The sequence below is a fragment of the Phocoena phocoena genome, chromosome 1 (genome assembly GCF_963924675.1).
Source record: "Phocoena phocoena chromosome 1, mPhoPho1.1, whole genome shotgun sequence".
Lineage (NCBI taxonomy): Eukaryota > Metazoa > Chordata > Mammalia > Artiodactyla > Phocoenidae > Phocoena > Phocoena phocoena.
Genome location: NC_089219.1, coordinates 49544131 through 49556641, shown reverse-complemented (window position 1 = coordinate 49556641; position 12511 = coordinate 49544131). Strand labels below are relative to the sequence as shown.

At 39.2% G+C, this 12511-nt stretch overlaps 1 protein-coding gene across 1 annotated transcript in view; it reads left to right on the top strand.

Annotated features, from left to right (window-relative positions):
- The window catches only part of OMA1 (OMA1 zinc metallopeptidase), a 71451-nt gene extending 64180 nt beyond the window's left edge, over positions 1 to 7271 (top strand). Inside the window, exon 9 of the mRNA XM_065891429.1 lies at positions 6812 to 7271. Coding sequence (XP_065747501.1) covers positions 6812 to 7021 — 210 coding nt within the window. The 3' untranslated portion in view covers positions 7022 to 7271. The remainder of the gene's footprint in view (positions 1 to 6811) is intronic.
- Positions 7272 to 12511: the final 5240 nt, after the last annotated feature.

Sequence of the window (12511 nt, the reverse complement as noted above, 5' to 3'; positions counted from 1 at the left end):
TAGCTAGAAGTAGAAATTATAACTAGAATGAACGTCCTCAAATTAAATTTTGAGGAAAGTGGTAAGGTGTAATTAAATCAAATAAATAAAAACAACTGTATTAGAAACCCAAAGAGTCATAACAAATAAGTAGAGAAAAGGACACCTAGCCCTGATGGGGATTAACTTTGGAGAATTTTTTTAAAAGTTCAGAGAACAAATATTCGGTGAATAATTAATTCTAGCTTCAAAATATAGAAAGGGGCATTTGTTAACTATTTGATGAGCAAAATATTAATCATTTTGTGAGTAAAAAGATTTTGTTTTGACAATTTGATAAGAACAACACCTTTAAAAGAATTTATGGACTGGTGTCATTAACCAGCCAACGATACAATACTGCTTAACAATAGTGATTTACAGTGAGCAAGTAAACTATCCTCAGATGCACGGATAGCATAATAAAAGAAGCTATTAACACAGAGGAGGAAATTTAGGACTCATCTTTAATTTCTCTCTTCCTTTCCTCTCTGTATCTTGCCAACTAGAAAATTTTGTCGATAGCCTCCACAAGGATTAGGGATGCATTCCTTTCTCCATCAGCATTGCTACTGCCCTAGTAAAAGTCACCATCATCTCTTCCCTAGGTTAACTGCAGCCATCTCCTATTTTAATCTTCTTGTTCCACTTTTCACCTCAATCCCTAACAACGTATTTTCAATACAGTAGCCAGAATGCTCTTTTTAATGTCATTTCCATGCTTTCAGTGGTTTCTCATTTAACTTTGAATAAAAATCCAAACTCCTTACTTGGTCTTTAAATCATGTAATTTGGCCACTGCCTGCCTCTCCAGCTTTTTCACATGCCACTCTCCCCAGGTTTTCCTTGATTCCAGCTATTTCACGTGGAGCCTCTTTCCTCCTTACAATCCCTCTACTTGCCGATTTCTCAGCCTGGAACATTCTTCCCTCAGCTCTTTACACAAATGTTATGTGCCTAGGGAGGCTTTTCCTGATCCCCCAATCTCCAATAGCCTCTCTTCCATGAAGTCATTCTGTAACGCAGTTTACTGTTTAATTTCTTTGTATACTTAACTAAAGTTCCCTTGTTTACTTATTATCTGTCTCCTCCCCCAGAATGTAAGGCCCCTTTGCGCTGCTATATCCGTAGTGCCTGAGACCATTTCTGAGATACTTAGCGAATATTTGTTAAATTATTGCATGATGGTAATAATAGGAAAGGTAAGTAATAAAATATTGTGTTAAAAATAGAAAAATTGGGCAATGCAGTTGAATAACAGTTACATTCTCTCAGAAGTTTAGCATGCAGCAGATTAATAGTCCATGATGGGAAAAGAATGCTTATAGGAAGTAGTGAAAAAATAGCAGTGGTCTAAGGAGTTTGGGGTTTTAATCTGACCCACTCACCTAACTTTGAGGTAGCTACCTAATCTAACATTCAACTTTCTTCATCTGTAATATTAGGATAGCAATAAGTCCTGGATGTTTTATGTATGTACTTGTATGTTTGTGGGGTAAGGTCCTGCCTCCTTCCCTCCCTCCCTCCCTTATAAGACACTTTAATGATAAGTATTCAACACTGAGCCCAAGATTTCAAAAGTGGTTCATATCATAATACCAATTTAGATAACAGGTAAAATGCCTGGCACAGTGCAAGGTACATAGAAAATGAACAGTAAATGTTAGTTCCTTTTACTCCTAGTTGGAATCTTTAGGCTGGCTAATCCCATAATCCCATATTTAACTCTAGATCTTACATGGGATTCTTTTTTTTTTTTTTAATTAATTTATTTATTTGTATGTTTATTTTTGGCTGTGTTGGGTCTTCGTTTCTGTGCGAGGGCTTTCTCTAGTTGCGGCAAGCGGGGGCCACTCTTCATCGCGGTGCGTGGGCCTCTCACTATTGTGGCCTCTATTGTTGCGGAGCACAGGCTCCAGCTGCGCAGGCTCAGTAGTTGTGGCTCACGGGCCCAGTTGCTCTGCAGCATGTGGGATCTTCCCAGACCAGGGCTCGAACCCATGTCCCCTGCATTGGCAGGCAGATTCTCAACCACTGCGCTGCCAGGGAAGCCCTACATGGGATTCTTAGAACTGTATATTCTTATTATGAGAGTGTGTTCCTGTTTTCTCTTAGACTGTAAACTCTTAAGAGTGTTTTTCTTATGACATTTATCATAACCATTTATTCATAGCTTGTGTTCTATAAATGTTTGTTTAAAATTCAGCCTGCATTTATTAAGTATCTATTATGTGCAGTGCATGAAGTTAAACACAGAACACAAAGGAAATAGAAAGGCATATTCTAGCTGTAGAGTGGGAAAACATTGCTTACTTTAAAAGAGATGAAGGCATATTTACTAAGATTTGAATTTATAAAAAATAAAAGATGTTGATATGGCAAAATGTAAGAAAATTAATGTGGAAACGAAAGTGAGAAAAGAATATTTTACCAACATATGCAATAAAATCTTACTATGCAAAGCAGGTGAAGATTTGATGGAAATATGTATGGTCTTTAACAGGATTCTGCTTGATGGGTAGAGGAGAAAAACAGTTCACAGATGAACAGATAGTAACAGAAAACCTTTATAAAGTATTTATAGTTTTTCTAGCAATTAAGGAAATGTAGCTCAGACACCTCCAAAGTGCATTTTATTCAGTAAAAGATTTACTCAAGAAATATATAATGTGGTGCAAAAAAAAAAAAAACCAAAAAAAAAAAACCCCATTAGTACATGTAATGCAAAAGTATTAAAAACAACAAAAGTGTGTTCTAATCCCTTTTTTCTAAGCCTTTTTATCAGTACTTCCATGCCAGCTTTTTAAAAAACAGACTTTATTTTTAAGAGCAATTTTAGACTCATAGCAAAATTGAGTGGAAGGTAGAGATTTCCCATCTACCTCTTGCTTCCATATGGAAACAGGCTCCCCCCACTATCAAAATCCTGCCCCAGAGTGCTACATTTGTTACACTAGTTGAACCTACATTGCCCCATTATTATGACCCAAAGTCCATAGTTTACATTAGGGTTCACTGTTAGTGTTGTACATTCGATGGGTTTTGACAAATGTATAATGACATGTGTTTATCATTATAGTACCACATAGAGTAGTTTCATTGCCCTAAAAATGCTCTCTGCTCTGCCTGTTCCTCCCTGTCTTCCCTCCAGCCCCTGACAACCATGGATCTTTTTAGTGTCTCCATAGTTTTGCCTTTTCCAGGATGTCATGTATGTAACTAGGGTCATACACTATGTAGCCTTTGCAGATTAGCTTTTGTTTTTTTCACTTAAAAACATACATTTAAGGTTCTTCCATGTCTTTTTATGACTTGATAAAAGCCGTAAAAGTAGCCAGCACTATTTCTTATTAGTGCTGAATAATATTTCATTGTCTGCTCACATCACAGGTATGCAGTAACCTACTAAAGGACATCCTGGTTGCTTCCAATTTTGGCAATTACAAGTGAATAAACAAACGCTAAGCAGATTTTTGTTTCCTACCAGTCACTTAACCTCTCTAGGGCTCAATTTCTTCTCCGTAAAATTTAACTGATGATTTCTAAGGATTCTGAGGTTTGAAATTATGTGGTTATCTAGACGGAAATCATAAAATCTTATGTTCTGTTGATTATGAATAACTCAGGTATGTATGTATGCGGATGACATTGTAAGGTGGTAAAGCCTTTCTGGTGAAAGCAGTCTGGTCCTATATAACAAAAATTATACTCTATTCTTACTCTTTGATTAGATCATTCTATTTTAGGGGGTCTCCCTCAAGTAAACCCAAATGGAGGTTAGAAAAATAACATCTTTTTTTTAAACAAGGGTTTTCATAGCAGGGTAATTTATAAAACCCACATAAAACAAAACTATGGAAACAATTCAAATGCCCAGTCGTGGGGAAACGCAAAGTAAATTGCATGAGGGCAGGGATCATGACTTCGTTCTGATCAGTGTGTACCTAGCACCTTACTCAGTGTGACGTTCTAAATATTTGTTGAACGTGAAAGTCCTGAATAAAATAATTTAAGGGAAAGAGAAGAGCTTTTACTGAATATAAAAGGTTGTAGGATATGGCACTCTTCTCTTTGTTTGCTGCTTTGCGTCTCTCATTGCTAAATTCAGCTGTGCCAGCTACTACCTGCTGCACTCCACACCTGGCCCTTTACTGATACCAGTGAAGGCCGTAGGCATGTGATGTAGCAGCCGTGACAGGTTGGCTTCTCACTTGGAAAAGAACATCAACATGGTTGTAAAGGAGTTAAAGCAAGAGTAAACTGTACGTCCCAGTTTTGACAGGACAGTCTCAGTTTATGCCTGATGTCTCAGTGTAAATCTTATTTTAATAGCATTTCCTTTCACTCCCAAAGGTATCCTTGTTTGGACAGTAGGTCACCATTTAGCTGAGAGTCTGAATTTCTATTTACTTTACTGCTATAGTTGGGAAACATTTTCTTCCTTTTTTCAGTTCAATTTACTTTAACTAACATTTAATTAACACTCAATACATATTAAATCTACTGTATTGCGAGATACAAAGAAACTTCAGACAAGGCCCCTATCACCAAAGAATTTCACTTTAATGCTTTTTCCTCTTCAGTTTATTTTGGTAACTTATAGCCTCATTCAGGGTCAAAGGTCTCCTAGACCCAAACTCTTGCCCTGGCCTCGACCATTTAAAAAGACCCTTTTCTGGCTTGCCTCTGGTTGCATGCCCCCCTCTCCCATGGGAGCTAAGGGTGTAGTCCGTTTTAAGAACCTGTGCCCTCACCACATGGCACTCTGGTATTTGGGATAGTGGAATTCCTCGCCCAAACACTTTGGAGCCCGCTTTCAGGGCCTGCATGGACCTCTTCCTTTGGACGCACGCACACAAGGTCCCTCACTGTGCCAGGTAGCCAGGGGTGGGAGGAGAAGGGAGTGGACAGCAGGCCAGTGGCAGCAGCTGGGGTAGGCTCCCTGCAGCCTTACATGTGAAATTAAAGAATTCTAATTTTGTACTTGGCTGTCTGAGTCATTTTTTTTAAAAAGGTACAGCTACTTTTTTTTTTTTTTTTAATATTAATTAATTAATTTATTTCTGGCTGCATTGAGTCTTAGTTGTAGCACATGGGATCTTTTGTTGTGGTGCGCGGGCTTCTCTCTAGGTGGGGCATGGGCTCTGTAGTTGCAGTGCGCGGGCTTAGTTGACCCCGCGGCATGTGGGATCTTAGTTCCCCAACCAGGGATCGAACCTGCATTGGAACGTGGATTCTCAACCACTGGACCACCAGGAACGTCCCCGTCAGTCATTTTGATTGTCTGTTCCTCAAAGTAGAACAGAACATTTTTTTATGTAGTCATTTTAGATGTTTAAATATATGGTATCTGAGCCTCCATTTGCATTCTGGCCATGGACCCCACACATATCAGGAGCAGGCCCACTCAGAGGAAAACCTAAAATCCGCAGCGTGACCTGTGAGATCCCACAGTCTGCTCCTGCCTCCTTCCCACCTCTGCTGCGGCTGCCCTGGCTTCCTCCACAGCACTCCAGCCATGCTTCCTTCTCAGGTTCTGGCACTCACTGCTGCTTCTTGGAATTCTCTTCTTCTAGGTACCCATGCGACCTCTTCCCTCAGGTCCTTGTCCTTTAGGTCTTCTCCCCACTGCTCCAAGTCATTATTTCATCAGTGAGAACTTATATTTTTAAAACTTTCCTACTCCCCAAGCACTGACTCTCCCCTCCCCTGCTTTTCCTCCCTTAACATGCATCACTATCAAACATTTAGAAGTAGTAAAAACCTAAACTAGCTTTTCCCCTTAAACATATTTCTTTTAAAACCCCTTAGGTATTAAGACTTTTTTCCCTTAAAAAAATTGCTATTTTAGTTTTCATGTCTTAAAGTCATTCGTGTACCCGCTTTGAAGAAGCACATAGTTCTCTAAGGCTAGTACTTAAAGGGGCAGTCTCCCTATCCTGCCTTCAGTTTCAAGGGTAACCATTTGCAACTCTGTTAAATGATTCTTTTGGTATTTCCCACCTTATCTGTATAACGTGCTTATATGGCTACTTCCTAACTTTTCGGTTTTAGGTATTATCTATTTCTTTTTCCCCATAGAGGACGAGAATTAAGTTCTCCCTTACCACTGTCACACCCTGTGCATACACACACATGTATCCAGCTCTCCCCCTTCCCAATATGGTTAAGTTGTGATTTTGGTTAGATAAAGATGCAGTTTTTAAAAACTGTAAACACTAATCACAGCTGAGCCATGTCGTATACTGTGCTTACTTTTCCCTGCATCATTTTATTTTTCCTGGAGTTAAAAGTTGTCATGATTTTGATTTGCTTTCTTTTCTAGGTTATTAGCATCATTTCCACCCCAGACTGTCCCAGTCATGTATATCTTCTTTCAGTATGTTCACATCTATTTTCTCTTGTTTTCTCTCTCTTGAAAAAAATCTCTCTGCGTCTTCAGATATTCTCTAATCTGAATAATGTTCTCAGGATTGGCTCGAGTTTGACAAATCATAGAGATACTTCCAAGAAGGCTTATTTATCCCCAATAGGACAGTGGGCAGTCATTGCAAATACAGTTGTTTTTTGTAGATATCTTATTATATAAACAAATCATGTAGATATAACTATTTACTATGAATTTATATATGGTTCTCTTTCATATGTTGTAATTAAGATACCTTTTATTGCAAAAATACAGAATGTATTCTTATATTTCATTGTTTTACATAGAGCATATTAGGAATTACTGGAATAACCTTAATTAATTTATATATGTGTATATATTCTGTGTTGTATTCTTTCTTTGTAGGCACTCAAAATTAGAGAGATCTGTAATTGCCCACCACTTTCTGGACCAGACCCTCGATTACTGTTCAAACTCAGCATGAAGAATTTTCTTGAAGAAGCAGAGAAAGAAGACCTAAATATCACTGTTAAACCGAAAATGGATACTCTCCCCATTCAAAATGAGAAGCAAATAGCATTAACGTGTATAGTTGAGAAAAGAACTGGCAGTTGAATTAAAATTTATGAGACACCAGATACATGAAGAATGCAGTAATCCTTATCATTTTCATGTTACTTTTTAAAAAATATTGTTTGAAATGAAAAAAAAAGAGGATACTCAGGGTCAAATCATGTATATTACAGGTATTATCTAAATTCTTATACTAGGTATTTATTTTTCATAAAATATTGATATATTTTAATCTATTTTAAAATATCTTCAATGAGGAAAATGTCACAGAATAAATTTATATTACACATTTTACTCTGTTGTATACTTTTTTTTTTTTTTTTTTTTTTGTGGTACGCGGGCCTCTCACTGTTGTGGCCTCTCCCGTTGCGGAGCACAGGCTCCGGACGCGCAGGCTCAGCGGCCATGGCTCACGGGCCCAGCCGCTCTGCGGCATGTGGGATCTTCCCGGACCAGGACACGAACCCGTTTCCCCTGCATCGGCAGGCGGACTCTCAACCACTGCACCTCTAGGAAAGCCCTCTGTTGTATACTTTTGATTTGGAGGGCAGAACTCTAGTGGATGAAGAATCAGAATATCAGAATGTGCAGTAATTGTTACTGTCGAGAGGGTTCCAACTGAGCCTAAACTGCATTTCAGAGTCTGAATGGTTATGATGAACTGGGAAACTGACAGTCTGAAATATGCAGAAATTGGTTTGCATTAGGGTGGGATTATATGGAATAGGGGACCTTGAGATAGAGAGATTCCTGGTCCTTGCTTATGGCCGATGAGGGATTAAGAAGAAGCTGAAGAAGCTTTTTTCATAGGGAGGCACAAGTAGTGCTGTTTGTGGTCCAAGTGGCCAAGGGAGAAAATAGGGAGAGAGGATCATCTCTGCATACATAGTGTGCTTGTGTTGCACTGAAGTCTTAACAGGAAGTCATGTCATCTTGGCCTCTTGACGGTATTAGTTTGGGTATCTGTAGGGTTCTCAGAGAAAACACAACCAGCGTGTTCTCATTGAGGATCACCAGGAGACGCAGGGGCGAGGCGTGGCCCCCAAGTTGATCTTCCTGGGCAGCAGACATCGGCAAAGGGCTGAATGAAGATGAGAGACGCACAAGACGCATCCCTAGTGATACCCAGGAATTACTGTATTAGTTAAATGTGGAAATAAGTTTTAAAAATGTATTAGTATTTATGTATTATTAGTACTCCCATGCTGGTGAAGTCCAGTGATGTTGAGGTTATATTTCTAAGACAGACATTTTTCTTATAAGACATTAAATCAAATAAATCATTTCTTAGAATCAAAGGGAAATAAACTACCTTTTATTGAGTTTCTACTATGAGCTGTGCCCATGTATTACACAACCCTGTGAAGCAGGTTTTATTACAGGCATACCCCAGAGATACTGTGGGTTCGGTTCCAGACCACTGAAAGAAAGCGAGTATCGCAATCAAGTGAGTCGCAACTATTTTGGCTTCCCAGTGCATATGAGTTATGTTTATACTATACTGTAGTCTGTTAAGTGGCAATAGCATTATATCTAAAAAGCAATGTACATACCTTACTTAAGAAGTAATGCTGTTGGGAAACTGACTCAGGATTGCCACAAATCTTCAATTTGTAAAAAACACGGTATCTGTGAAGTGCAATAAAGTGAAGCATAATAAAACAAGGTACGCCTATATTTTCATTTTACGATGAGAATTAGGCTTGGAGAGGTTAAATGATATACTCAAAGTCTCTCATCTAGAAAGAGCAAAGCTAGATCTGTCTGACTACAACTCTGTCCACTTCCACACTCTCGGTATCTAAAAACTAAGCTATCAAAAGAAAAAGAACAAACTCTTTTCAGTTGTTTGTTAGCTTCCTCATGTATGACTTCGCTACAGATAAAAATCTCCTCAGTACAAAATCAAGGATCGCTTATATTATCTCTAGGACGATTTTCCAGGTCCTCCTCTCAGACCCTTCCATCGAACTTCACATCGAAAGCCTGGAGTGAGGCAGGATGAAAGCCTGTGACTTCTCATTGGGGGTGTGTCCTGACACTATTACATTCTCTTAGACAAAATATTGACCTAGTTGTTAAGAAGGCAAGTCCAGAGCCTATTTATGTTTCTCGGGGCTTACTATAGATTGCTTGTAAGGAATTTCCTGATCCGCCCGCAAGACAACCCTTGTAAGGCAGAGGTTCAGGTTAACTGTTCTCCATACGGTTGTTCTTTCCTCTCCCTAGTGATTGATGTTCTGTCACGGGCACTCCATGACATGTAAAGACATCTGGAGAATGTCACCTACAGGTAAACAGTAAAACACACCATTAGATTTCCCTGTAGGTTTCCTAAGAAAATAGTGTAGTGGGGATCCTAAGTCTATTTTTTTTCTTCCATTATCACGTCTAATTGTTCCGACTTCCTAGAACCACGTACAAGTTGACATCATGTCAGAAAGAGCAGAGAAAATATAGAGATAATACCTTTATAGTACGTATGAAAAAGATATTTTTTTAACCCATGGAATCAAATGTAAGAGAAATGTTACATTTCAGTTCAGGGTTTTAGGAGAAATTAAATAACAATTGGAATGTAATATGTGTATGTATGCTTTAAGTTGTACATGGAAACGACCTCTGTATGTCCTGCATTTAGTTGCATAACTTACTTTTAGTGCTTTTTACGTGCCTGTAAGATTTAGATGTTATTGGCTGGTTAGCTTAGTTGTAAGAAACATGATGCTAGTAAATCCAAGGCACAAATTCAGTCTAATCTCTTATAATCCAGATAGTTGTAAGACTGTATCCTCTAAAACTAAACTCAAAGAAAATATGTGTATTTACTGCTATGTCCCTAATACCTAACCATTTTTGGCATATTAGCGTTTTACTGATAATGTACCCTCAACAGCATCTGGTCAAAAGATTTTTTAAAAAAGAAATAATCATACCTGGTGAAATCTCTGCCTCTTGGTAGCATGGGCAAGTCACTTAAACCCTCTAACCCTCATTTCTTCATTTCTAAACTGGCGATAATAAATCCTACCTTATAGGTTGACGTGATGATTAAGGGAAATGATGTACTGAAAGCATTTAGCACAGTGTCTAGAGCTCCAAACATAATAAAAATAGCTCCAATTTATTGAATTCTTACTTTGTACTAAGCACTGTGCTATGCATTTTTCAAGCACTATTGCACCTCACTGTGGTTGCAGTAGATGATAGATGATGGGTATTATATGATCCCCCATTATAGATCAGGAAACTGAAGTTTAGGGGGTTAATGAAACTTGCTCAAGGTTACATAGTATATTTCTTAAGATTATTTTACTTGCAAGAACAGAAAAAACAACTCAATCAAGAAAAGTTATTGCCTCACCTAACAGAAAAGCCCAGAAGTGCACTAGCTTTGGACACAGTTTGGTCCAGAGGATCACGATATCATCAGAGCAATGGCTCTCTCCCTGTGATTTTTCTCAGCTCTGGCTTCTCTCCCCTGATGATACCAACATGGCTGTAGGCAGCTGCCAGGTTTACTTCACATCTAGATGGAAAGAGTGACCCATCTTGCAACTTTTGAAACAAAGCCTTCAACACTAACTGCAGCCTCTAAAGAGCATCCCAGAAGCAATCACCATGGCAGGGGATGGGATTGTCCTAACTGGCTGGAGCCAAGGATGGGCACAGTCAACAGTACCTAAACAGAGCTCTACCGCATGGTGAGGGACATGCAACCACGAGGTCTGTAAGTAATGAATAAAATCCTGTTACCTTTGTCCTCTTTGAGCAAAAAAAGTAACAAGATGATCCTTTGAAGATTGGTCTGAAAGTATATTTAATCTGAACAAAAACAATGTAGCAAAATTTTACATTGATATGATAGTGGATTTGCATTGACACATTTGCTTTACTATTTACAAGGTATTTTTTTCTGACCTGAATTATATCCTCAACACCAACCTACGAGATTGGAAGGACAAGTGGCATTTACTCACAGGGGAGAAAACTAAAGCTTGGAGTAATTAGGCAAATTACCCAAGTATGCACTCCAAGTAAATGGCTGAACTGGGATTGGAAGGAAAGGATTCATTGGTTTGTAATCTTGTGCTCGTTCAGCAATACCACATTCTTTGGAGAGAGAGGCGTTACCTCCATTTTTTATCTGGAAACCGAAGCTCAAAGATGTTAAGCAACTGTGTGCCCAGCACTACTCGGCAAGTAACAGCAGAATTGAGATTGAAACCCTCATCTTCTGACTCCAGAGTCTGTGCTCATCGATTTACTACTTCAGTTGGCAAATCTCATAAAGGAAGTGGGAATGCAAAGGGTTTCTTTCCCTTCACCCCTCTCCTGTGAACAGTGGGGCAATACGCTCTCTTCCCTCACTTAAAAGCACTCATTGTAATACTCTATGGCAGGTGGTAAAAATTATCTATTTTAAGTATATTCCAATACGTGGAGATAAAATTCCTGGTAATTGTCCTATAATGTTTTTTTTTAATTGAAGTATAGTTGGTTTACAATGTTGTGTTAATTTCTGCTGTACAGCAGAGAGACTCAGTTATACATATATACATTCTTTTTTATATTCTTTGCCATTATGTTTTTTTCTTTTTTTTTTTTTTTTTGCGGTACGTGGGCCTCTCACTTTTGTGGCCTCTCCCGCCGCGGAGCACAGGCTCCGGGCGCGCAGGCTCAGTGGCCATGGCTCACGGGCCCAGCCGCTCCACGGCATGTGGGATCTTCCCGGACCGGGGCTCGAACCCGTGTCCCCTGCATCGGCAGGCGGACTCTCAACCACTGTGCCACCAGGCAAGCCCTGCATGTAATAGTTTGCATCTGTTAACCCCAAACTCCTAGTCCATCCCCTCCTTCTTCCCCCTCCCTCTTGGCAACCACAAGTCTGTTCTCTTTGTCTGTGAGTCTGTTTCTGTTTCGTAGATAGGTTCATTTTTGTCATATTTTAGTTTCCACATATAATTGACATCATATGGTATTTGTTTTTCTCTTTCAGACTTACTTGGCTTAGTATGATAATCTCTAGTTGCATCCATGTTGCCGCAAATGGCATTATTTCATTCTTTTTTATGGCTGAGTAATATTCCATTGTGTGTGTGTGTGTGTGTGTGTGTGTGTGTGTGTGTGTGTGTGTACACACCACATCTTCTCTATCCATTCATCTGCTGATGGACATTTAGGTTGTTTCCATGTCTTGGCTATTGCGAATAGTGCTGCTGTGAACATTGGGGTGCAGTTATCTTTTCAAATTAGAGTTTTGTCTGGATGTATGCCCAGGAGTCGGATTGCTGGATCATATGGTAAACCTATTTTTAGTTTTCTGAGGAACCTCCATACTGCTTTCCATAGTGGCTGCACCAACTTACATTCCCACCAGCAGTGTAGGAGAGTTCCCTTTTCTCTGCACCCTCTCCAGCATTTGTATAACGTGTTTTTATTTGAGACCGAGAGAGTTCCTTAATCTGGTAAGAAATATCTCTCATTTCATTGTGGAAAGAAAACACCATCAGTGCGCTTCCCCTTTGCACC